Below are 26718 nucleotides of genomic sequence, written 5' to 3'. Positions count from 1 at the left end.
TCCAGGAATAGAGACAAAGAAGTTGCTGTGCGAGAGGGCATAGTTGGGCTCCTAGGTGTTATTAGTTAAAGGTGAGCACACTTTTCATCTGAATATTGATTTAAAATAGCTACGTTGCTACTACTGCATAAAATACTGACCCAGAGATAGAAACATGCCATTTGATATTGTTGTCATCTACAAAACAAAGCTAGGCATGTGTAAAACTTGAAATATCTCAGGGTATAGGCAAAAAAAGATAGTTTTGCAAACCTTAATATGTATATGACAGAACTGATAACCTACAAGAAGCTTCTTCCCATGGAACTAGAAAGGGTTCATGGGGTCCATGCCCTGCCATGCAGACAACTGCCAAGAGCTGTCTCCACAATTCCAGTACAAAGGTGAAAGTTTGAGCTCCAGGGGGTTAAATGTCACATCCAGAGGGAAACAGAGACGAGAATAGCATCCAAGTTCCTGACTCACATAGTATTCTTCACTCCAGCCATTCCTGGGCTACCTCCAAAAAAATCTCAACTTTCAGCCTACCCATTCCTGTTACCAGAAAACACAGATGTACACAAAAGCACATTTTAAATTTTGAGAATTTGGATCTGTTTTTGTTTATTTGACTCTCCAACGTGGGTTCTTAGATTAGTAGTTCTCATTTCAAATCTAGTAATAAAGAGAGCTTCATCTTCTCTGAGTGAGCCAGTTTTGAAATTTGGCTGATTCTTGCTACCAACAACGCAGCTGGGATGAACTTAAAATTTTGAACCCACTCTGCCACTCACTATGTGATGACTTTGTGCAAATAACTTTCCTCAGATACAATTTTCTATTCTATAGAATGGGAATAATAATACTAATGTGATAAAGTTGCCTTATGATTTCACAGGTATCTCATGGATTACTGCAACAGCATAACACCTGATCTCCTGACTTCCATCCCAGCCCACCTTTTCTCTTCCATCAGGAGAGCAGCTAGAGTGGTAAAACAAGCTCACAAGTCATTCTTCTATTTCTCTCTCCCCTTCCCAGTGCCTTCTTATCCCTTTTGGAGTAGAAGTCAAAGTTAATGATTGGCTTACATTATCTGTACCTCCTCATTGCTGCTCTGACCTCACCAGCCACCACTCTCATACTGGATCAGTTGTGCCAGCAACTTGACCTCTTTACTACTCTTCAAACATAGTGGAAACACTCCCACCTCAGGGCCTTGGCACTTGCTATTTCTCTGCTTGGAAATTCTTTAAGTACTCATATGAATCACTCCCTAACCTCCCTTTAGATCTTTATTCAAAAGTAATCTTCTCAAAGGGTTTACTCCCAGTTCCCCCATCACTAACCAATCTCCTCCATAATACTTCTTTCCTGCTGTTTTATTTTTCTCTTTAGTAGCAACTAACATATCCTACATTTACTTACTTCTATGTTTTATTGTCTGTCTCTCTCACTAAAATATAACCTCAACATTAGCATTTTGTTAACACATTAGCTATGTAACTTTGTGGGGCAGGGGCGGGGGGGAGGATATATTCTCCACTCCTCTGAACAGGAGTTTATTCATCTATTCCCCAGTACAGTCCTACAGCAATGCCTGCACATAGTAAGAGTTTAATTAATGGGCACTGAACTGATGATTGAATCTTTTAGAAACTTTCAAAATTATGACCACTGAAACATGAACAAAAAGTGGTGGGAAGGGAGGAAAATGTGGGGAAAGGAATGAAAAGAAGCATGTCAGAATTGCTTAGAGTACAGTGATATGGAAAAAGAGAACCAAGCAGCATGAGAAAACAGAAAGGAATCAGGGTCACGTAATTGAAAAACCTAGGAAAGAAACTGGAGAAGGTAATGGCACCCCACTCCAGTACTCTTGCCTGGAAAATCCTATGGACGGAGGAGCCTGGTAGGCTGCAGTCCATGAGGTTGCTAAGAGTCCGACACGACTAAGCGACTTCACTTTCACTTTTCACTTTCATACACTGGAGAAGGAAATGGCAACCCACTCCAGTGTTCTTGCCTGGAGAATCCCACGGACAGAGGGGCCTGGTAGGAGGCCATCTATGGGGTCGCACAGAGTCGGACACGACTGAAGCGACTTAGCAGTAGCAGAAGCAAGAAAGAAACAAAAGGAAGCACAAGAAGGAAGGGTTGTTCTTCACCATTCAAACAATATTCACAAGATTTAGTTACAGTTTTATCATAAGCCAGGGCAGCCTTTCCTCAAAACCATGGGAATCATCATTTATTCTATGAATAACCAGTTCAGCCATTCCCCCAAGTGGTTCTTGACTTGTGAGAGATGGAAAGAACACACCGCTACCACAGGGAAAACCTGTTAACAATTCCTAGGAAGTAAATATAGAACCTGGGTAATAAAATAAAATCTAACCATTTTTTCCAGGGCGCTTACTTCAGTTTCACTTGTTCTTAGGGGCCGCAGGCAGAGGTCTCACACCAGGCACCTCAGTCCCGAATTCCTAGTGAGAAATGGCTGACACCTCAGCTTAGGGCCATGACCGGAAGCAGCACACAACGCTCGAACCAAGATGGCAGCTGATGGGCGGTGTGCAGAGACTCCACGTGCAACCTTCATTATATGCTCTCTGGTGTGAGCTGCACAGCTGTGCCTGCCTTCCCAGGGACTCTGCCCCTCCCTACCGATGAGATTCCTATAAAGCAGCCCCATCTTCCGCCTGTTGGAGAAAGCCTGTTTCCTAGGGTGCATGCTTGCATCTCTCCATTATCTGATGAAAGAAAAAAGAAAAAAACTTTACTTTTCATCTAAACTGAACTTGGTCTGTTCCATTGGCTCCAAGGACACTGGGCAGTAGGACCTTTGTTAGGGCACAATTGGAAAGGGTCAGTAACATAGTAGCTCTTGGATGCCATTAACAGATTAGATCCAACTGTTCATCACCACCTATTTTCTTGGGAACCTGGTTTGAACACATATGTGATGCCAAGCATCAAGATAATCATTCTAGGGCATGGTCATAATCTGGAATGTCATACTCCTCCACACACACGTATTCATACTCCTCCACACACACAGACAAGCACACCTCCTTACTACACAATCGATTTCCAGTCTTGGAATGCAAGGACCACAAAATTCTAAAATTTTCTTTTTCAGATCCTCATCAGTGGAATCATTTGAAGCAAAAGGAAAGTTCCAACATCCATGCACCAGAGCCTCTCTAGGGCTTCAGGAAGAATCTTTCCTTTCTGGTTAAGACTCTAGTATGATTGCCACTTTGGCCTCATGGGAGTCTTTTCTCTAACACCCCAGTCTTGCAAGAGCTAATTAGAATGTCAGGTAAGGTTAGCGCTGAGATGGCTTTCAAGATCTGTGCTGAGGAAAACAGCATTCACTTTGCAAGCTTCTTGAAAATTTTATTTAGCTAGAGCCTCTTCATCCCAAGGATTTAAAGCAAGATGGAAACTGTAGCTCATGAATCAAAACAACTCTCCAGAGCTAAAAGCTAGCTGTATTTGCATAACAATTTACCAGATCCAAATAGCAGGGCAAGGTTAGGTAAAATAAATTGCCAAGGTCATGGTTCTCTGGAAGTGTTATTGAAATTCAGAACTCCTGATGCCAGGTGCTTGTTCTGCCCCATGGATACTTGCCTACTCTCCTCATAAATGATGAATGCATGCTAAGTCGCTTTAGTTGTGTCTCTTTGCAACCCCATGGACTGTAGCCCACCGGGCTCCTCTGTCTATGAGATTCTCCAGGCAAGAATACTGAAATGGGTTGCTATGCCCTCCTCCCGGGGATCTTCCCCACCCAGGAACTGAACCCAGGTCTCCTGCATTGCAATAGATTCTTTACCATCTGAGCCACCGGGGAAGCCCCCTCATAAATGATACTGTGGCATGAAATAAAATAAATCTACTGTGTGTGTGGAAACCAGAGCACTACCCTTAACCTGCTCCTTCCAACTCCAGATTGGTCTGGTCATGGAGGAAAAGGTCAAATCATAACCCACTGACCTCCTTGGATTCAATTCCACACAAATGAGAGCTCTTACTAGTAGCAATAATCTGAAGGACGCTTGGTCTAAACCAGGATCTGCTGTTGAGTGTGCTTTCAAAGTATGATATTTTAAATCTCTTGGTCACATAATTGCTTCAAATTTTGTTATAATTCTGAGAACCCTAAAACATTGGGATCCTCAAAAAAAAAAAAAAGTCAAACGTCCACGTGCCAAAAAACAGGAAGCTGAGGAGATTAAACGTATGTATATGTGGTTCTTGCTTTAATACCTTTAGCTAGAAAAACCGTTAAAAAGACATCGAAGAGGAGCTTCTTAAAGTCACTGCCTCTTTCAGCCTATCCCAGATAACCACTGGATTTCAGATTCCTCAGGCGCAACTCCGAATTCAGAATTCGTTTTAGGGCGCAAGGAATATCGCCAACTACGACTCCTGGCCTTGGAGGGGCGAGAACTTGTCAGGGGTGCGGGAAGCGCCACCCGCGACTCCCAACCATCAGCGGGCGTTTAGCGCAGCCAAGCGACAGGCCGGCGCCTGGCTCAGAAACAGGGAGGCGCCGGCTGAGGTGGGGAGAACTTTGCGCTCCGAGCAGAACCACCCTTTGCTGGCCAGTCGCGTCGCTCCTCTGAGGAAACCGGCGGCGGCGGCGACTGGGCGGAAAGAGGACGAAAGAAGGAAAGGGAGGAAGTAGCGAGGGAAGAAGAAAAATGAAGCCAGCGCTGGGGGAGCCCGCCAGAGGGCGGCCGACGGCGGAGCTAAGATTTGGCTGCTTTCTCGCACCCCAGGTGTGAACCCCCTTCTCCTGCGCGAGGCCAAGGAAATAAGTGGGTCTCGTCTGGGCGGAAAAAGAAGAGTCAAGAATCCAAGTGAGCTTCTTGCCTCCTCGCTCCCCGTTGCCCCCTAGAAATCCTCTCGGCTTCTCAGCCCAGCCTCCCCGCGGGACCGGACCCAGTGCCCCAGCCGCCCTGCGTATGGGGCGGGCAGGGAACGGGCGCCCAAGCCGCGGGTGACCAGCGCCGCCCGCCCCGCTCCGCGCAGGGACCGGGCGGGCAGAGGATGCGAGGCGGAGGGACTTGGGAGCGGGTTCTGAGACTGCCGAGGGCGCGCTAGCCTCCCACTTGGATGGCCCAGAGTCCGCTCCAGCTCCTGGGACCGCTTCGCCAAGCCGAGTGAGCGGCGCGCGGGACCTGGGGGCGGAGACCTTAGGCGGCGGCTGCTGCAGCGGGGTGAGCCGGGCGCAGGAGGGGGCGCGCTTTCTCCCTGCGGGTCTCAGTAATGAGGAGACTGAGTTTGTGGTGGCTGCTGAGCAGGGTCTGTCTGCTGCTGCCGCCGCCCTGCGCACTGGTGCTGGCCGGGGTGCCTGGCTCCTCCTCGCACCCGCAGCCCTGCCAGATCCTCAAACGCATCGGACACGCGGTGAGGGTGGGCGCGGTGCACTTGCAGCCCTGGACCACGGCCCCCCGCGCGGCCAGCCGCACCCCGGACGGCAGCCGGACAGGCGCCCCGCGAGATGAACCTGAGCCAGGGACTTGGCTGCCCCCGGCGCCCTCGCCAGGCGCACGCTGGTTGGGGAGCGCCCTGCATGGCCGGGGGCCGCCGGGCGCACGGAAGCCGGGGGAGGGCGCCAGGGCCGAGACCCTTTGGCCTCGGGACGCCCTCCTCTTCGCCGTGGACAATCTGAACCGAGTAGAAGGACTGCTGCCCTACAACCTGTCTTTGGAAGTAGTGATGGCCATCGAGGCCGGCCTGGGCGATCTGCCGCTCTTGCCCTTCTCCTCCCCTAGCTCGCCGTGGAGCAGTGACCCTTTCTCCTTTCTGCAGAGCGTGTGCCACACCGTGGTGGTGCAAGGGGTATCGGCGCTGCTCGCCTTCCCTCAGAGCCTGGGGGAGATGATGGAGCTCGACTTGGTCAGCTCCGTCCTGCACATTCCAGTTATCAGCATCGTGCGCTACGAGTTTCCACGGGAGAGTCAGGTGAGAGGAGTCTGATGCTTGGAGTGGAGATGGATGCCACTAGGGGCCGGGACGGTAGTGGGGGCTGGGGTGGGGAGGCTGGGTGGCGGGCGGAGAGGGAAAACCTGGGTGAAGACCTTAGGGACGTGGGGCTTTACAACTTTGATATTGTTTGAGGATCGGACCATATCCGTAGGTTATAGGTAGAAGGATCTCAGTAGAAGTAAAATAAAACACATTAAAACTCAGATGGAAATAAAATGAGAGGTAGAGGTAGCAAGATGGAAGGAAGAAAGTGGGAGAATAAGCGGAAAAGTAAGTCTTCACGTTCTGACCAGCTGGGAGAAACCTAGAGGTTACCCGATGGAAGTTGAAGTCCCAAGTTCAGGAGGGTAGAGAGCTATCGAGGTTCTAATGACCAGCGCGGGGGATGGGCATAGAACAGCCCGGATTGCCAGAGTCTTTCAGGCCCCGGAGGAACTCTGAAAGCAACTGTCAGAAAGAGCACCTCTCTGACTTTGGACGACGGCCCTGAGCTTTAGGCGATGGTGTAAAGAAAACACCTCCCTCTGAATTCCTGTGCGTAAACATGAAATCTGCAATTAGTACAGAAGCAATAGTCTGGTAATTAGTCTTGGATACTGAAAGGCATTAAAAACATAATCTGATACCGGAAAAATGGATGGGAGGACTCATTTGGGATTGTGTCTTTGTCCCTACCCTCTCTTTATGTGATGTGGGTTCAGAAACTGGCTATATTTAGTTATGTTCTCAGCCCATTTCTGCACCAATTGTCTAGAAATAAAGAAGACTAATGATTTCGTTTCCTATGGGTTAAATGTGTGTGTGTGGTTTCAATAGAGGAAGCTATTTGTGAACTTAACTGTTGACAATTAATAATAAGATAAATATTTTTTAAAGGCAGGGTCCTCTTAGCAATGGGAGATTTCTGCATTTTGTGCATTATTTTTTAGTAAGATATCAAGAATTATTAAGCATTGCACAAAGTATTTATGAAACAAATAGGTAATTGTCTTTGGTCCCATTTTAAAGACTGAGAAACTGAGGAAAGTTCAGAGGCTTGATCCACATTGGTTGGTATATTAGTAAGAGTCCAGACTTAGGAGAATTTCTCTCTGTATCATTTTCACTCTGTCACTGTAGCTGGAAAAAATATTTCTAATCTCTCTTCTTCCACTTTGATATATATACAGAGATAAGAAATAAAATGAGTAAGAGCAAATACATATGAAAAGTTTGATCAAATCTATGCATAATATATGAAGAGAGTACTAAAGGTTTCTTTTTCTAGAAAAATGAGTCTTAACATTTTTAATCTTAGGAAGGGTGGGTTCAGGCTACTTTCTGCAGTTGCCCAGAAGATTCCTATTTGATGTTGAACTGTAGAGATTTGATCTATAGAGTGCAGACTAATTAACTTTAATCTAAAATATTTCTGTCACCTGAATCTGAATGACTATAGGCAGCAGATGGGAAGGCTTGGAAAACACAGGTGCACAATGCTGCCAATAGCCAGAGTGTTATAAACACGAAATTGCATCCATAGGGGTGTATCATTATTAATATTATGCAGAATCAGACATAACAAATGCAAGAGTCAGCATAACTTGCTTCTCATCATTGCTTCCTTATTACCTAATACTTCATACATGCTAACAGTGTTCACAGTCTCCTTTCCATTTGTAGATTGTTTGCCAAGAGTCTTAAATAGCAAGAATTTCCCCCCAAATTAGTGTTCCTTAGTTAGAAGTGAAATTGTGTCCGCTCCTTGATGAATTTTTGTGATATGCAGCACACTTCAATAAGGAGACCAGAGAAACTGTGAAGTAGCATCTAGAATCAGTAAATTTCAAAGCTTTAGGACCGTTGGAGGGCAGAGAGTCCTCCAGGGACAACCCTTGCAAGCTGACAATAAAATAAATACTGTGTCAAGCACATTTGCTTCTGTATTTCAATTCAGAAGTGTATTTAAAATCACTATTGTCATTGTTACTTTCATGGCACACATCTTGAAAGGGGGGAATTATTGTTTTTGACTCAAATCTAGTTTGGCCAACTGAGGACATTTTCTTTCATTTATCTTTGTATTTTAACTTCAAACATATCTAACCTGTCTTACTTTAGTATATAATTTAAATGTCTTTCTATAATGTTCTATATTAAAAATGTCCAGCTCAATGCCAAGTCACTGTAATATGTAATTTTAGGATATGACCATCATCTGCTTTCAGCAAAAATAAAAACTGATCTTTCTCTGGCTTCTCCTGAAAAGTGGAATTTTATCTAATACAGTGATGAGATTTTTTTTTTTAATTTTCTAAATATAAAAGCATGCTGAAGTCATTTTACACATTAAATAAATTTGGCTTAAATTAGCTACTGTCCTTATTAGAGTCTCCTGCCCAGTGACCTAGTTTGTTGACTGTGCCAGTGCCTAAGTAAAGGATTCTAGAAGAGGGTGGACTTGTCCACACAATCATACAAATCAAAATTGCTTTCAGACCAGGAGCAGTAACATGTTTTCTCCCACTTTCTTTTGGGCTACTGATATTTTTATGTGACACCTAATTAATAAATAATGGTTTGGATCACATCCTGCCACAACTCCTGAATGAAGATACCACTGAAATGATCACCCCCTGACAATAGTCATTTTATTTCAATATACTATTCATTCAGAACATAAACACATAGGTCCATCAGCTTGAATGGAACAAACTTCCTTCAAGCATGGAAATCCATTAAAAATAAGATTGTTAGCTACCCCGCTTTAGAAACCATATGTGTAATATCAGTACTTAGTAAAAGCTTAATACAATATTACACATAGGATAAGATCAAAGCATTCTTCCATCCCCAAAATTCTGACTTTATTACACCCAAATCTCCACTTGAGGCCAACCGAATTCTGTTCCTATGACCTTCAAATAATGATGCTGCACATGGATCCAGTTACATTTAAGTTACTTTGTTACTGTAAGTTCCTAAAGTTCTTTCTTTCTCTTCACACCCCCTACTACTTTTTATTCAGAGAGTTTTATATAGTTTCTCCAGAGTTAACACTTCAAAATTTACTTGCTGAGGTAGTGACAGATACACATTTCTTTCTAAAATGTATCTTATGTTAATTCCATATTGGTTTCATTAGGCAGAATTAATGGAGTAATATAATTGGCTTAGATTCAAACCCATGAAATTAAAAAGAGACTACATTGCTATTTTCATCTCTCATGGAATGTACCATCCACAATGTGTATCATGAGCTATATATGCCAACTAATTAATATGTGTTTATTCCCATGGGAATGTAAGTATTTTAGATGGTCCATTTTTATAATACAGGGAGAAGTACTGAAATCTGTTTATTAGAATTTGACTAGCATGGTGCCACTTTTGTATGGCACAGGGGAAAAAGCAATGATATCACAACATAACTTACCTGCCTCGTGAGGGGACAAGTGAAAGACATTTCTTTTTAAAACATCTGCTCTCAGTTGTGGTAGTTTTCCTTGACTTTCTGCACATAGGCACTGTGCTCTCTCTTGGGGGAAACATATTCTTCTACAATTCATGATGAATGACTGATAGTAGCACCTAATTATTGCTAACGTGAAGATAAACGATTTCAAATTAAACATCAAGTGATGCAAAACTTTTCTTAGCAGTATAGACTCCTCTTGAAAAATAAAACTAGAACTAATTTGGAAGTTTTTATTTTTAATCTGGCAAATTTTTATAGCACTTATTTTTCTAGATAAATAGATCAGAAGACACTAGCAAACACCATTCATTGGGCAGTTAATCTGTCTCACCCCCTTTTCTTTGTGACTGCCATAGAAGAGTCTATAGAGAATCTTGGGTCTTGATCCCCTTGGCTGATACATCTTGGGGTTAACTTATGATTGAATCAACAGAAGACCAATTTTGGTGTCAAATTCCTTCCTGTTTTATCTTCTGGTGTGGCAGAAGTCACCTTGGATTTTGTGCCATTAGATTGTATTTCATGAATAGCAAGTAGCAAGTCTTAGTCGCTCAGTCATGTCCTATTCTTTCCAACTCCACGGACTGTATCCCGCCAGACTCCTCTGTCCATGGAATTCTCAGACAAGAATATTGGAGTGGGTAGCCATTCCCTTTTCCAGCGGATCTTTACAATCCAGGGATCAAACCCAGGTCTTCTGCATTGCAGGCAGATTCTTTACCATCTGAGCCACCACTCATTAACCAATCATTTTGGTTAAATGAGCACAGTTATTGGAAGGTATATTAAATAATACTCAGAAGACTCAGTCTACCCCTGCCTCTTACTGGCCATGGAATTTTAGGGAAGTGCCTCTGGTCTCTGAGCATCTAGGCTTGTCAGTCAAAAGAAGGTTGACTTTACCAATCTGACAGAGTTGTTGTGTGAACCAAATAAAGAAAGTGATGCACTGTGAAAAAATTTATAGTGTTAGCTAAATAACCAGTAGAGAGGTGTTAGTTTTAATCTGATAAGAATCATCCCAGTCCTAATTCACCACTAATGCTCCACTACTTGTTATTAATCAAAATGAGATTTGATTCACAGTGTAATGTGTCTTCATCTTCCACCTTACTCTATACCCACTCCCTCATTTTATTTCTCTTAAAAGCAAGTGGGTTTAGCACCCACCTCCTGCCAAACAACTGTGTTCCTGAATAGTTTATCCCCTTGCCTAGCATTAGAAGACATGCCAAAGCTACCGTTTCTATACCAATGGCAAATTTTTATAAATGCATATCATCAATGCAGTTTCTAGAGCCTTAGTTATTACCATAGAAGCTTCAATAAGATGCCCAATAACATTTTTCAGAAATGTTTGTCTCTCATACATCTCCTATAGGAGAACTTATAGTAGATTGCTCGCGAGGCTATGGCCACAAGGTCTAACCTCTCTACCCTAACTTCTCCTGCCACACCACTAAGCACACAGTTTGGCTCATCTGAAATTATTTTCCTGGGAAGTCTTTCTTGACAAAGCAGTGTGTTGCTTCATAGTGGCACACGCTCCTTAACTCATCTCGGATAGGCAACAGTTGGCAGACTAGCTGCTTTGAGTATCATTGCCCTAAGCAACACTGTGGAGCTCTCAGAGCAAGGTATTGCACACGTTAGTGGCACCACACAATGTAGAGATGACTTCTTTCTCTTTTCTCCTGCCTAGTCTAGCTGCTGCTCCTCACATACACAAAAGAGTAAAGAAACAGTACAGCACCAAAAATGGGATGCAAAATCTCTAAAACTAGGCAGGAAGGAAGAAAAAAACATCTCAGCATCTGTCACACTGCTTCTTGAGTCAATGCATGAATAACAAACTAATTGAAATCTTTAAGCCACTATTTCTTACTCAGATCTTTCCTATGGGGGATGGTGGGAAATAATTGGAGAACAGGTAAACAAGGAGTAAGCCAGCCACCTTCCCCTAAACCTATTACATCAGCTAGACTTGCAGCTCTCCAGAATATAAAAGGTTCAGACACTTGCAGGGGAGATGGTGTTTCTCCTCCATTGAGGGAACAGGTTGATCATACTGACCTGGGCTGGTATTGTGTCAGTTGGAGAAAACTGACCATGAAAGGCTAGTATCTGGTTGGCCAGGGATGGTCTGTCTGTAGAGATAAAACTTCAAGGATTCAAGCGGTAAAGAATTAAGCAGGATGACTTTCTTTTAGTAAGGGGAATTATTCCTCATTATTATTCATTTGAGACATAGATTTAGGAAAAAATCCAGTCATATATATTTACATAAAATTTGTGCTTTTCAAGGCTCCTTCACAAATGTGCTCATAACATACCTTTAACAGTCTTGTGAGAAAAATAACAATGTATAGACAGCATAAAAGGGCGGGAAAGGCTATACATTACAGAAAGTGAGGTCACCAAGAGGAAAAAATACTAAAGCCTCCCTATTAATTTAGTATATTTGTCAGCCTATAATCTGAGAATCCATCACTGCTTTTGAATTATTGCAGGAAAAAAGATAGAGTGACATCTACTTCTAGGTTTGATGGTTAAAAGCATATTTTACACTAACTATCCAATATAGTTTAATTCAGTGAATCATAATATAACTTTACAATATAGTGCTATGTACCCTTTCAAAATGAAGATATATTTATTGACACAGAATAAAAAATGTATATGTTTTATGTAAAGTGTGACCTTCTATAAAATATAAAGTCTAGAACTTTATTAAAAAGTTAAATGTGATTATAAGTGAATGGTGGAAGTCTAGATTTTCCCCTATGCATGCTTCTTTTTTTCTAAAAATAAGTATGCATTCCCTACACAATTAAAAATAAGAGAGGGACATCCCCAGTGGTCCATGGCTGAGACTCCATGCTCCCAATGCAGGGGGCATGGGTTCAAGCCCTGGTTGGGGAACTAAGATCCCACATGAGGATATGGCCAAATAAATAAATAAAATTTGGTTTAAAAAGTTCTCATGCCACAGCTAAAGATCCCATGTACCACAACTGAGACCTGGTGCAGCCAGATTAGTAAATATTTTTTAAAAAAACAATAATACTAATAAGAGAAAAAAGACAAGTCTTCACATTTCCTCACCACTGCTTTCAATACTTCAATATGAAAATAAAGATTTCAGTAATAAATTAATTGTAGAATATGTTTAAATTTATCTTTTACATCCATATTTTCAATTTTATCCTCACAATTATTTTGAGAAAGTTAGTGTTTATTTTACAAATCAGACAATAATAACATATAAATGGAAGAAATGCAAGCTAGAGGTGAAGAGAATAGGTTTTTGAGATGCACAGACCTATGTTTGAATCTTAGCTCTATAGCTTTCTAGATATCATACCTTGAGAAACATGCCTGGTATCTCCATGCCTCAATTTTTGATCCACAAAATATGACCATCTCATAAAGTTACAATGAGGATTGTGTACGGTAAAGTTTGCATATCATGTATGCAAAGTTCAAAGCACACCACAGTATATTTTTATTCTAATAATCATTCTTTTAGCACATAGCGTTAGCCTAACTTAATAGAAAACTAAAATAATCAGAATGAGAGCTTAAATATTCTAGCTTGCTCTCTCCGGAGTACTTCTAAATGCATTTTCAGTATGCAGATGATATTTAAACTTACGAGATCTGATTCCAGTGGCCAAGCTTAAGAAACAAACAGATGCTGCTGTTTTGAAACCCCATTTAGAGTTCCAGTTCACTGAGGTGCACCCTCAGGTTAGGTACGTGTAAATTTAGTCATCAATGAGGTGAATGATGACCAGTTGCTTTTTTTGTATGGATTCTGAATGACTGGATCTTTGGAGCAGTTACAGAGGTGAAAAATAACGTTCTATTTCTATTTGTTGATATTAGGAATTCACAAGTCTTGCCTTACCTACTACCCTAATTTCTCACAGGCTCCCAGGAACTAAATCTAAGGAACAGTAGAAGCATGACACAGTTGAAAGTTTTGGCTTCTTGAGGAAGAGGGGGAGAAGAGGGTTTTTAGAAAGGGAAGAGTCTCAACTTGATGTGGATTTAAGGTTCACAAGTTTCCCTTTTTTCATGCAGGCTTTATATCCATACTAATGGATCTAACTTGTGTCATTTATTAGATCCAAGTTTAGGGACAGTAGCATTGTTACATGGGCTTCCCAGGTGGCGCTAATGATAAAGAACCCACCTACCAATGCAGAAAACATAATAGAAGAAGATTTAATCCCTGATCCGGAAGATGCCCTGGAGGAGGGCATGTAAACCCACTCCAGTATTCTAGTCCGCAGAATCCCGTGGACAGAGGAGCCTGGTGGGCTACAGTCCGTGGGGTCACACAGAATCAGACATGACTGAGTGACTAACACACACAAACACACACATACACACACAGCTTTGTTATATACTAAGGATTACAAAAGATATCCATAAAACAAACTCTGTGTTTGATTGAATCCTGACTGTATCAAAATCGTTTGATGCATTTACAGCTTTCAGGGACTTTTAAAATGTGCGTCACTTTTCTGATTATGAAAGTAATGCACATGTGCTACTGCCCCATGGGTGTCCTGACATATCCTTGAGTAACATTTTTTTATGTATTTTATTCTCTCAAGGATAATGCTTTAGAATTTTTAGAAACACTTGGATACAAGTGAAGAAAGCCTTATTGTCACTCCAATTGTACATTGGAATCAAAGAACAGAAAAAAAGAATTCACCTTTTTAAAAACAATTTTTCTGAAAAGTCAGAGTTGACATGGCTTTCGAAGCATGGACATTCTGAGTTGGTGGAATTTCTGTATTAAAGGGTGGTATTTTCCTTTATATTTGAGCCTAGTTTTGTATTTTCAAAGCTCCGCAAGTGCTGAGCCTGTACAGTTCCAAACAATGGCTCTGTCTGGGTCTTTCAGTAGCATTCTTAGGAATGACTTAGACATGGATTGTCACTACTCACCCCTCAGTTAGAGGTGGTCGTTAGCTGAACTTTCAGTACCAAGGCTTTGGCTGCACAGAATCTGTTGGTGTTTTTTTTTTCTATTGAAAGCCTCAACTCAAAGCCAAACAAAAGTTGAATGAATACTCTCCAGGTAAAAAATAAAAATTTTTATTTCCATAAACGAAGTTGGATGCTCAGCATGCCTTTATCTAATAGAATTACTATCTGGCTCAGTTGTGAAATTCTATTTGTTCAGTCCCAGCCAGAGGTACTTAAACAGGGATTCCATTTAACAAAAAATTTACTTCTATGTGTTGTGAATTTAATAGGTTCAGATAGAGACCTGTTGTTTTGATGCTATACGAGGAATTAATTTGAGTCATGTCATACAGTGTGTTATACACAGAAGGAAATGCTTCCGTGTACACCTGAAAATGAATGGTAAATCCAAGCCTGAATTAAGCCAATGTACCTTCGCCTGGTTGAAAGTACAGGGCGCCATCTAGTGGTCTGTAGAGTATCAGCTCAGTTCAGTTCAGTTCAGTCGCTCAGTCGTGTCCAACTCTTTGCGACCCCATGAACTGCAGCACGCCAGGCCTCCCTGTCGACTCCAATCTCTCAAGGCAAGAAAAGGACTCCAAGAAGCTTTTAGTCCTTTTCCTGGTCTTTTGACCATGGGACATCTAGGTTAGTCCATCTAAGAAAAGATCTTCTTTAGCCTTCTAAGAATTCCCAACAATCTCTGCTGTTCTGCCACCATAATTGCAGTCATATACCTTAAAGTATACACACCTCGCAGTGTATAGCTAGAGGAGCTGGGAGAAAAATGTGAATAACTTTAGAAATGTAGGATGGTTAATTATTTTTAGTAGCTGTATTTACTATCACTTTGTTTTATAATGCAGCTTGAAAACATGTAGCCATTTTATTGTGTTAAGCATATCATTTGTTCCTTTATTCTGATTATAAAAAAATTATGTTCTTTGTGGATAATTCTGAAAGTTAATAAAATGCCAAAGAATAAAATAAAAATTGCTCATAAACCCACAGCCCAGAATTCTAGACATATGTATGTGTTATAAAATTGGGATCATGTCATTTTATGAAATTGTTTAACATATAAACATCTTCCCATATCATTAATGTTTTTTCTATTTTTTAATGGCTTGATAGTTTGCCTTTGAATGGGCTGTTTCATGATTTGTTTAACCAACCCCTGTTATTTGGACTAAGTTTTACCATGAAAGGATAAATGACACTGCTACTAATGGGACTTTACTTTCATCCTCCTTAATTAACATTCTTATAGATTTGGTGCTGTGGAACACCCTCTGCTTGAGTTCTGTGACATCATCATGGTTTTATTTCATTTTTTCTTTTTTAGTCCCTTCATTGCCTTTCAGTGATTGTGCTTCTTGTATTTGACCCCTTGTAGTAGTAACCATTGGAGAAGGCAATGGCATCCCACTCCAGTACTCTTGCCTGGAAAATCCCATGGACGGAGGAGCCTGGTGGGCTGCAGTCCATGGGGTCGCTCAGAGTCGGACACGACTGAGCGACTTCACTTTCACTTTTCACCTTCATGCACTGGGGAAGGAAATGGCAACCCACTCCAGTGTTCTTGCCTGGAGAATCCCAGGGACAGGGGAGCCTGGTGGGCTGCCGTCTATGGGGTCGCACAGAGTCAGACACAACTGAAGCGACTTAGCAGCAGCAGCAGCAGTAGTAACCATAGTGCTGTGCTGTCCAATTTTTAAAATTTTTTTAATTGGTGGAAAATTGCTTTATAATTTTGTGTTGCTTTCTGCTGTACAACAATGAAAGTCAGTCATAATTTTATACATATCCCTTCCCTCCTGAGCCTCCTCCTCCTCCCCCTGCCATCCTGCCCCTCTAGGTCATTAGAGAGTGCCAGGCTGGGCTCCCTGTGTTATTTAGCAATTTCCCCCTAACCATCTATTTTACACATAATACTGTATATATATCAGCTACTTTCTCAGTTTGTCCCACCCTCACATTCCCATGCTGTGTCCACAAGTCCATCTCTACTAGTTTCAACAGTACCATTTTTCTAGATTCCATATATATGCGTTAATATACAATACTTGTTTTCTCTTTCTGACTTACTTCACTTTGCATAAGAGGCTCTAAGTTCATCCACCTCACTACAACTGACTTAAATCTGTTTCTTTTTATGGCCAAGTAATAGTCCATTGTATGTATGTACCACAACTTCTTCATCCATTCATCTATTGATGGACATCTAGGTTGCTTCCATGTCCAGTCTATTATAAATACTGCTGCAAGGATCACTGGGGTACCTGTGTCTTTTAGAGTTGTAGTTTTCTCAGGGTATATGCCCAGTAGTGGGATTGCTGGGTCATATGGTAGATTTATTCCTAGTTTAAGGAATCTCCATACTGTTTTCCATAATGGCTGTATCAGTTTATATTCTTATCAATAGTGCAGGAGGATTCCCTTTTCTCCACATCCTCTTAAGCATTTATTGTTTTTAGATATTTTGATGATGGCCATTCTGACCAGTGTGAGGTAATACCTCATTGTAGTTTTGAATTGCATTTCTCCAATAATGAGCGATGTTGAGCATCTTGTCATGGATTTATTGGTGATCTGTATGTCTTCTCTGGAGAAATGTCTGTTTAGATCTGCCCATTTTTTGATTGGGTTGTTTGTTTTTCTGGTATGAACTGCCTCTGTATTTTGGAGATTAACCCTTGGTCAGTTGCTTTGTTTGTAATTATTTTCTCCTGTTCTGAAGGTTGTCTTTACAACTTGTTTATAGTTTCCTTTGCTATGCAAAAGCTTTTAAGTTAATAGGTCTCATTTGTGTATTTTTGTATTTATTTCAGTTAATCTAGGAGGTGGGTCAGAGAGAATCTTGCTATGATTTATGTCAAAGAGAGTAACTGCCTGTGTTTTCCTCTAAGAGCTTTGTAGTTTCTGGCCTTATATTTAAGTCTTTAATCCATTTTGAGTTTATTTTTGTGTATTGTGTTAGGAAGTGTTCTAATTTCATGCTTTTATATGTATCTGTCCAGTTTTCCCAGCACCTCTTACTGAAGAGGCTGTCTTTTCTGCATTGTATTATCCTTGCCTCCTCTGTCAAAGATAAGGTGCTCATATGTATGTGGGTTTATCTCTGGGCTTTCTATTTTGTTCCATTGATCTATATTTCTATTTTTATTGTGCTGTCCAATTGATAGCTGCTGCTGCTGCTGCTAAGTCACTTCAGTCATGTCGACTCTGTGAGACCCCATAGATGGCAGCCCACCAGGCTCCCCCATCCCTGGGATTCTCCAGGCAAGAACATTGGAGTGGGTTGCCATTTCCTTCTCCAATGCATGAAAAGTGAAAGTGAAGTCGCTCAGTCGTGTCCGACTCTTAGCGACCCCATGGACTGCAGCCTACCTGGCTCCTCCATCCATGGGATTTTCCAGGCAAGAGTACTGGAGTGGGGTGCCGTTGTCTTCTCCAAATTGATAGCTACTAACCCTATATTTGGTAGCATATTAAAAAGCAGAGCCATTACTTTGCCAACAAAGGTCCATCTAGTCAAGGCTATGGTTTTTCCAGTAGTCATGTATGGATGTGAGAGTTGGACTGTGAAGAAAGCTGAGTGCCGAAGAATTGATGCTTTTGAACTGTGGTGTTGGAGAAGACTCTTGAGAGTCCCTTGGACTGCAAGGAGATCCAACCAGTCCATTCTAAAGGAGATCAGTCCTGGGTGTTCTTTGGAAGGAATGATGCTAAAGCTGAAACTCCAAAACTTTGGCCACCTCATGCAAAGAGTTGACTCATTGGAAAAGACTCTGATGCTGGGAGGGATTGGGGGCAAGAGGAGAAGGGGACGACAGAGGATGAGATGGCTGGATAGCATCACTGACTCGATGGACGTCAGTCTGAGTGAACTCCGGGAGTTGGTGAAGGACACGGAGGCCTGGCGTGCTGCAATTCACGGGGTCACAAAGAGTCGGAATGATTGAGCGACTGAACTGAACTGAACTGAATTGAACCCTATATTCATTTAAGTTTAGTGAAAATAATACAAAATTTAAAAGTCAGTTTCTCAGGCACTCTACACCCATTTCAAATGCTCAGTGGCCACATGTGGATAATGGTTCCTGTATTTGGCAACACAGATATACAGCATTTTCCATCTTCACACAAGTTCTGTTGGACATTTCTACTGTTCTCTAGGGCTTAGAGTTTTAAGCAACAGAAAACTCACTCAATGGGCTTGAAAGTAATGGGTTTATGCTGAAAAACTCCGGGAAGATGACAAGGAATAGAACTGCTTGAGGGCAGTTGGGCTTCGTCACTGCGAAGGTGCTGGGCAGCTACTTTCTTCTTCACTTTCTCTAGGGCCCAGAAGCTCTTCTCAGGGCTCTCACTTCACATCTGCTCCATCCTCCTCTCTAGAGAGCAGTGTCTTCCTCTGCCCTGCTGTAACTTCTGCCTGAACATGGTTCTGATTTCCCATGACAGGACTTAGCCTGAACTCTCTGTGACTTTATCACTCTGATCAAATCATCTGATTATGTTTCTTATATCCCCCTTAGCCCACATTCTCCAGATGTCTAGTTGTCTCAACCCACATAGAATGGTTTCCCCTCCAACCTTCCTTACTCCAGAGAGCAGTGACCAGCCTCCCAAGTGAAGTTCTCAACATAACCTTAGAATACAGCAGGAAATAGAATAGCAGAGCCACTGTTTCAAAAGAACTTATATTCTAGTGAGGAAGGCAGACAATAAGACATACGAACAAACAAATATATAATATAGTATTATTAAGTAAAGGCAAGTACAAGGGAGAAAAATAACTCAGGGTAAAAGACTAGAGAATGACGATGGATAGTCACAAAGGCTTGCCTGAAGAGGTAACACTGTACCGCTGATGGAAGTAAAGAGTCAGCCATGCAAATTTCTGAGTCCCCTCAAGAAAGGGGACTCATTACAAGCAAAGAGAGCAAAAGTGCAAAGGCCTTGAGGTAGGAATGAGCATAGCAATAATTATTTGCTGAATAAATGGATCATCCTTATTACCATCTATAACACTATTTGTTAACAAGATCACAGTTTCAAAGAAGAAAGTATAAATAGTGACGCAATAACCCAATTTACATTCTCAAGATTTAGACTCCTTAATTTTTCTTTTTGCATGTGGTGACACCAAGAATTTCTAACTGGAATTTCCAGTTATCTCTCTTTATATTCTTACCTTAAACTCAAAATATGTAAAGATGTCTTCAGATGGTACTCTCTCCCACCTGTAACAATATTTCTCATAACATCTTTAGCTTCTCCCTTTTCCTGGCATCTCATTCTGTTGCCTTCCTCGGTATGCTTTGCATGTCCTTCCCGTATTCTTCCTTCTGATTTTCACAAGATACTAGCTGCTCCCACCAATACTCTTGTATAGCCCCCTAATATCTCTGCTTCCTTTCCTCCAAACCATTCTGCACACTGCTTCTAGATAAATCTTCTTAAAGCAAAGCAACTTTCATTCATTTATTCATTCTTTCATTCATTCAGCAAGCATAAGGTACACTGCACTGAGAATAATGCCTCTCCACTGCTCAAAAGACACTTTATTATGGCAATGGTATAATTCTTTTTTCACTCCTCAACACTCATGATGGATGAAACTCACACCTTAATAACAATTACTACAGGACTGATTCACAAAATTGGAGGAGGATCTACCAACCTTAAAGGAATATATCATATTCTCTAGTTTTTGTGGATATCGTTCAAAAAGCATTCCATCCCCCACCCCCAAGATTCTGACATGCCTTCCCTAAAACCAGGAAAACACAGATCAATTACCATCAGCAGTCTTACAAAACCTGGTCCTCAAGGGCTTCCACAAGCAGGTGAAGATAATTCTTTCTGGTCTGTGACATTCTGTTGCGATACACATGCCCAGAAAATATAAGATCTCTAGGAATTAAAATGTGGTATTTTTTTTTAAAATCGATAAATGTAAATCATCATATTAAAAAGCACTTATCTATTATATATCTATATAGAAAGACAGATATACACCAAGTTGTCGTGATTTGCAGATGAATTAATCTCCAATTCAGAATTGATTTTTCCATTGAAGCAATGTTATCTGTGGCTGTTAAGACCTCAGGCCAGACCACAAAACCCTGTTTGATCATAATAGAGCAGAATTCTGATTTTGGTAGTTCTATAGGCACCAAACACTATCTGTAACAGTCTCTTTTGTTTGAGATGAAGGGGATGTGGAGTGAGGAGGAGAACCAGAAGACCTGTCTTCAAATTATAGCTCCAGAAGCATCTGAAAACGGCTTTGGTAACCTCCCTGAACCTCAGTTTCTTCCATTATAAATTATCAATAGTACTCATTAAACAGGTATTTATGGAGGGCCTCCCATGCTATTTTAAAGAATTGATAGGGGTTTCAGTGAGTTAATATACATGAAAATACTTTGTACATTCAAATTTTAAAAACAGATGAGAAGCATTTTTATTGAAACATCTTTTTCTTTGAGAAAATGATTCTAATCCAGTTTGAAAAAAGCCAAGACATATCTTTCCAGGTACTCTTGGCAGTAGGAACAGCCCACGCATGTTCTATCACCCGGCATTGAACTGGTCATTTGTGCGTGCTAACTCACCTCAGTCATGTCTGACTCTTTGCAACCCCATGGACTGTCAGGCTCCTCTATCCATCTGGTTTCTCCAGGCAAGAATACTGGAGTGGGTTGCCATGCCCTCCTCCAGGGGATCTTCCCAGTGTGGTCATACTGTAACTCCTAACTGGTCAGCAGCAGCCGGAGAGGGAGGAAAGAAGAGGGTTTTCCATCTTCCAAACAGGGACTAAAAACATCCTAACTGCTTGCACAGTTCTGCTGCCTGTCTTAGACTTGAGGAGGAAGGAGAGAGTTTGAGGACTGAACAGGATAGGAGACCCACACCCAGGACACAGATTAGAATGAGACACTTTGGAAATCAAATGTTAAAGCTAAGATTGCCTGCTTATATTCGTAAAAATCCATTAGTTAAAAGTTTTGAGATTGCATCGGTTTCCCAATAATACTCCATCATGGGTTAGAAAACTGGAAGATAATTAAATCTCATTCTGACCTTCATTTCAAGTCTGCCTTTAACACTTGCTGGACAGCAGCCACTTGAAGATCTTCATCAAGAAATAACTGCAGCTCAGGCCAGGAAATGCTTAGGATCCCCCTCCTGTGATGACGTAACCCTAGGAAAGATCATGAATAAACCAACAGGCTGACCTTGGCCTATACCACCTGTGCCTACAGTAGTTCTGTGATCCCCATTCTTAACTTCTCTGCGTCCATTCTTGGCTTCTCCATTATATTCTCCAAGGTGCTGTCAGGAGAGAGGTGGTTCACTCACTGCTTGAACCCTTTCCCTACATGCCCAAAATATCATTATTTCCAAACTTTATGCATTCATGTACTCCCCTCGTAGTCTCTGCTATATCTGTGATCACCTATTGCTGTTTTGAAAATTAACTGTTTTCTTTAAATTTATATTTAAAGATCTTTTATTAAGACACTAATGAGAAACCAGTATCCCTTGCCATAAAGAGAAGTTAATTGTGAAAATAAGTATAGAATGAAAACAAAGCAATTCCAGCCAGGTAGAATTGCCTGAGCCTTTTTGTAAAAAGGAAATTTTCTAGGTGTTAGAGAAGTGTTAAACACATACTAACACCAAACCGAGGCTTTCTCCTTGATTTAGCAGAAGGATTAAACATTTAATTGAAAAGGGATTAACTTTCTCACTATGTGATTCAGAGTTTTTTAATGTCAAGCCCCCCAAGCAACCTAAAATCCTCTCAGTAACCACCCACACAGCCAAGCTCTAACCTATAGGATGAATTCTAAGCAACTTTCATGTGACATTCAAGACCTGTCATCATCCAAGCCTGGCTTATTCTCCTCATTTCTTCTAGATACTAAGCACTCCCTATCCCAAGCAGTCTGCACAGTGCTGTTCCAAACCTTGACATATACTGCTCCCACTGTTTGGAATCCCTTTCCCCTTGTGTCTGCCTAAAATTCCTATTTAGCCTTCAAAAGTAAATATCAGTTGCTCAGTCATGTTTGACTCTTTGCAACTCCATGGAATGACTGTAACCCTCTAGACTCCTCTGTCCATAGAATTCTCCAGGCAAGAATACTGGAGTGGAGAGCCATTCCCTTCTGCAAGGGATCGTCTGCATTGCAGGCAGATTCTTTACCATCTGAGACACCAGGGAAGCCCGTTTAGCCTTCAGAACTTTGCTTAAATATCACCTGTGCACTGTCCTCTCCCACTGCAGTTTGTTACTTTCACTTTTACGTCACTTTTCTACCTTGAACATCCTTCTTTTCTAGATCTGTTGCATAGCTTAATAATTATTTGTTGATATATGTGTCTCTCTCTTCCACTAAATTGAACCCTAAACTCCTAGCACAGTGAGTGGCTCATAATAGATGCTCAGTGACTGTTGATCAAACTGAATCAATGGTCCAGTGTAACACAGCTAAGTAACACTGGTGGGAAATTCCCCACCTGTCAAAGTGTGGGTGATGTGAACTAAAAAGTGTCCCATGTTATGAAAAAGAATTCTCATTCACTAAGTAGATAGAGTTCACGACCACCTAGAATTTACTATGTTATGTAGAACAAAGCTGGAAGAGTAAGACCTTGAGGAAATTGATTTCATAAGAAATAGAAAAAGTATTTCTTCACCCTATTAAACTTTTCATGTCCTTCATTTTCCCCAAATAGGTTTTAAGTTTTCTGGAGACCACAGAGGACAGAAAAGTGATGTTGTTCTTGTGGCTTTGGGTCACTGCTTTCTCAAATTCTCACCCCTGTTCCCCAGCCAATGTCTCTATATTGTGTAGCCAAAGATTTCTGACTTACCTGTAAAATTAGAAAAATTCAGAGTTAATGAAAAATAAAGCTACTTGAAATAATCATTAGTGAAAAAGAGAGAAAGCCTGGAATTGTATTTTATTCTGTTATCTCTTATCAAACAAAATATCAGGGAATCAGGCAAAAGTTCAGATCTGGCTAAGGTCACTGCCGATGGTGACTGCAGCCATGAAATTAAGACTCTTGCTCATTTGAAGGAAACCTATGAAAACCTAGACAGCATATTAAAAAGCAGAGACATAACTGACAAATGTCCGCATAGTCAAAGCTATAGTTTGTCCAGTAGTCATGTATAGATGTGAGAATTGGACCATAAAGAAGGCTGAGCGCCTAAGAACTGATGCTTTTAAATTGTGATGCTGGAGAAGACTCTTGAGAGTCCCTTGGACTACAAGAAGATCAAACCAGTCAATCCTAAAGAAAATCAACCCTGAATATTTATTGGAAGGGCTGATGCTAAAGCTGAAACTCCAATACTTTGGCCATCTGATTCTAAGAGCCGACTCATTGGAAAAGACCCTGATGCTGGGAAAGATTGAAGGCAAAAGGAAAAAGGGATGACAGAGGATAAGATAGTGGGATGGCACCACCATCTCAATGGACATGAATCTGAGCAAACTCCAGGAGATGGTGAAGGACAGGGAAGCCTGGCATGCTGCAGTCCCTGGGGCCGCAAAGAGTCGGACAGGACTTAGTGACTGAACAACAACAAAATTCCTAGCTTCCCGTTGTACTCACTGTTTTTTCTGTCATTAAGTGTAATTCCCTAGACTTTCAGCCCCCAGAGTGGTGGCCACCTGTGTGTTAGCAACACCAAGATAGCTTTTCAAAATATACATTTTCAGACTTATCAAATCAGAATCCCTGGATTTGGATCATACAAATCTATCCAAAAACCAAACAACTTCACAGGTGATTGTGTCCACAGGTGATTCTGAGTATCACAGGGAACCACTTATCCTAAGAGTCTCCCCTAAAGCGATTTTCAAACCTTGACTGGGTGCCACCTGAAACAAAATCACATGTAGGTAGTAGTTTTAAAGTCTAGATTCTAGACTCGTTGAATTCCACTAAATTGTGTGTTGTGGCCTGATACCAGCTGTTTTTTTCTTTTTTTGAAGAATCTTCCTCTAGGTGAATTTTATGTATGCACAGCACAGTTAGAGACTCAGTGACCTGGGGCAAGGTATCAAATTCAGATGTCATATAGGAGCCAGGAAGTTAACGGAAATGTGGGAAAATAGTCCCAAATAATACGGCGCACGTGTGCTAAGTTGCTTGTTGTGTCTGACTCTATGGGACCCTATGGATGGCAGTCCACCAGGCTCCTCTGTCCATGGGAGCGGGTGGCCATGCCCTCCTCCAGGGGATCTTCTCAACCCAGGGATTGAACCTAATCTCATGTCTCCTACTTTGGCAGGTGGGTTCTTTACCACTAGCGCCACCTAGGAAGCCCCCAAATAATATGATCGGGAGTAGTAAAAATTGTAGATAACTGAATAGAGCCTAACCTTTCTGAGGGAGGTAGTCAGCCACCACTCACCTCCAACAAGCTGTTACTCATGGGATGTTGCCAAATATTCTGTATTTTCAAAGGATGCCAGACTGGATATTTTTTTAATGTAAAATTGTCCTTGTGTGTGTTTTAGCTGCTCAGTCATATCCAACTCTTTGCAACTCAGTAGATTATAGCCAGCCAGGCTCCTCTGTCCATAGAATTCTCCAGGCAAGAATACTAGAGTTGGTTGCCATTCCCTTCTCCAGGGATTTTGCTGACCCAGGGATCGAACCCGGGTCTCCTGCATTGCACGCAGATTCTTTACCATCTGAGCCACCAGGGAAGCTCCAAATTGTCCTTAAATGTTGATAACTAACTCATTTTTGTTTAACTTTACTGAGGTATGATGGATATAACATTGTAAGATAGTTAAAGCACAGAATGTGATGATTTGATATACATCTATATATCAAGTGAATTAAGTAGCTGACTTTTTTTTAAGAAATCAGCTTATTTTTAAAAAAATAATAATAATCTGCAGGCTTGCTAGAGCTTTAGGATCATCATTCTGGATTAGAAACGTTAGTACATTGGAGTAGGCAAGTATTAACTAGAAATGCCTCAATGACTGGATAAGCAAGAGGAAGTGACAGAGGCCTGTAACCATAACAGGTACAGCAGCTTAAAGGTGCAGTTTGGAAAAACTAGAATATGTGCCTATTATACAGAAGAGATGGCCACCCTCATCTGAAGCAAGAGAACAAGAGGGAAAATAGGTATTAAAAGATAATGAATGTAATCCATTCCAGGTGTACCCATAAATGAATCTTAGAAACCTTACTCATAAAATAGAGATAATGAGATGATAATAACTACTCCTAGTGTTAGAGGTACTGATTAAGTAGAAAAATTGCTCTCAAATAGATTAGCAATATCATATGACATATAGTAGGTACTCATTTTTTTTAATACACTAGTTCCATTATTTTCTATATTCCTAAGCCTCTGTTCCCTTACATTAAAATTTAACAGGCACTATAGAAAAGCAAGGTTATGGCAAAACTCTGACAAACTCCCTTGATTTTGTGGGTTTTTTTTTAAGAAAACTGAAAACTTTTATATAATGAGACAATTAATGAAATAGTGATGACAAAGTGATTGAAGTACCTTATAAGAGGGACTCATAAGAAATGTCATTTCAAAATACAAAAATATCCTTGTATTTCATCACTGGCATTCTTTCCTCTACTGTGGGTTCAGTGATTCTAAATACTGTGAAAAGAAAGCTGTTAAGCAAATGGTCTGCAGAGTTCTTGTAGATGATTCCCAAAAACCTGATAGAATTCTGGGCCAGAGTGATCTAGGAAGGTTGCTTTTACTTTATTTTATTATGTATACATATTTACTTATATTTAGGTAGTATTTATATAAATACATATATTTACATAATATATATGTAATATGTACATATTACTTATGTAGTTATATAATCATGTATATATTCATACATACATATACATTTGTACATACATATATACACATTTATTTACTTTATTAACTGTAGTTTGCTATTCATTGACTTTTATCATGTTTATATGAGAAACAATGCAATGGTAATATTGGACACTGTATTTAGAGCTTAGAAAAGAAATAATCTCACCATTTTAGCATACTTTTCCTTTCAGTGTTTGTCCTCTTGTATACATGTTTCTGTCTCTCTAAAGTTAGTGTTTTCTGTTTTACTTGCCATTATAACCCGAGGATCTATTATAGTGCTTTGCACATAGTGGTCACTCAGATATTTTTAAAGGGACGAACGAATGAATTTCTGAAATTGTAAACGTACAGTTTTGTATTCTGCTTTACTCACTTGCATCATGTCATG

At 40.9% G+C, this 26718-nt stretch overlaps 1 protein-coding gene across 1 annotated transcript in view; it reads left to right on the top strand.

The window, feature by feature from the left end:
* The first annotated feature begins 4472 nt into the window (after window positions 1-4472).
* Window positions 4473-26718, top strand: part of GRIN3A (glutamate ionotropic receptor NMDA type subunit 3A) — a 207241-nt gene continuing 184995 nt past the window's right edge. The window contains exon 1 of the mRNA XM_061426355.1: window positions 4473-5961. Coding sequence (XP_061282339.1) covers window positions 5263-5961 — 699 coding nt within the window. The 5' untranslated portion in view covers window positions 4473-5262. The remainder of the gene's footprint in view (window positions 5962-26718) is intronic.

The sequence above is a fragment of the Bos javanicus genome, chromosome 8 (assembly GCF_032452875.1).
Source record: "Bos javanicus breed banteng chromosome 8, ARS-OSU_banteng_1.0, whole genome shotgun sequence".
NCBI classification, from domain to species: Eukaryota; Metazoa; Chordata; class Mammalia; order Artiodactyla; family Bovidae; genus Bos; species Bos javanicus.
The sequence above is the reverse complement of the archived record's forward strand: the minus strand, read 5'-3'. Positions and strand labels throughout refer to the sequence as shown.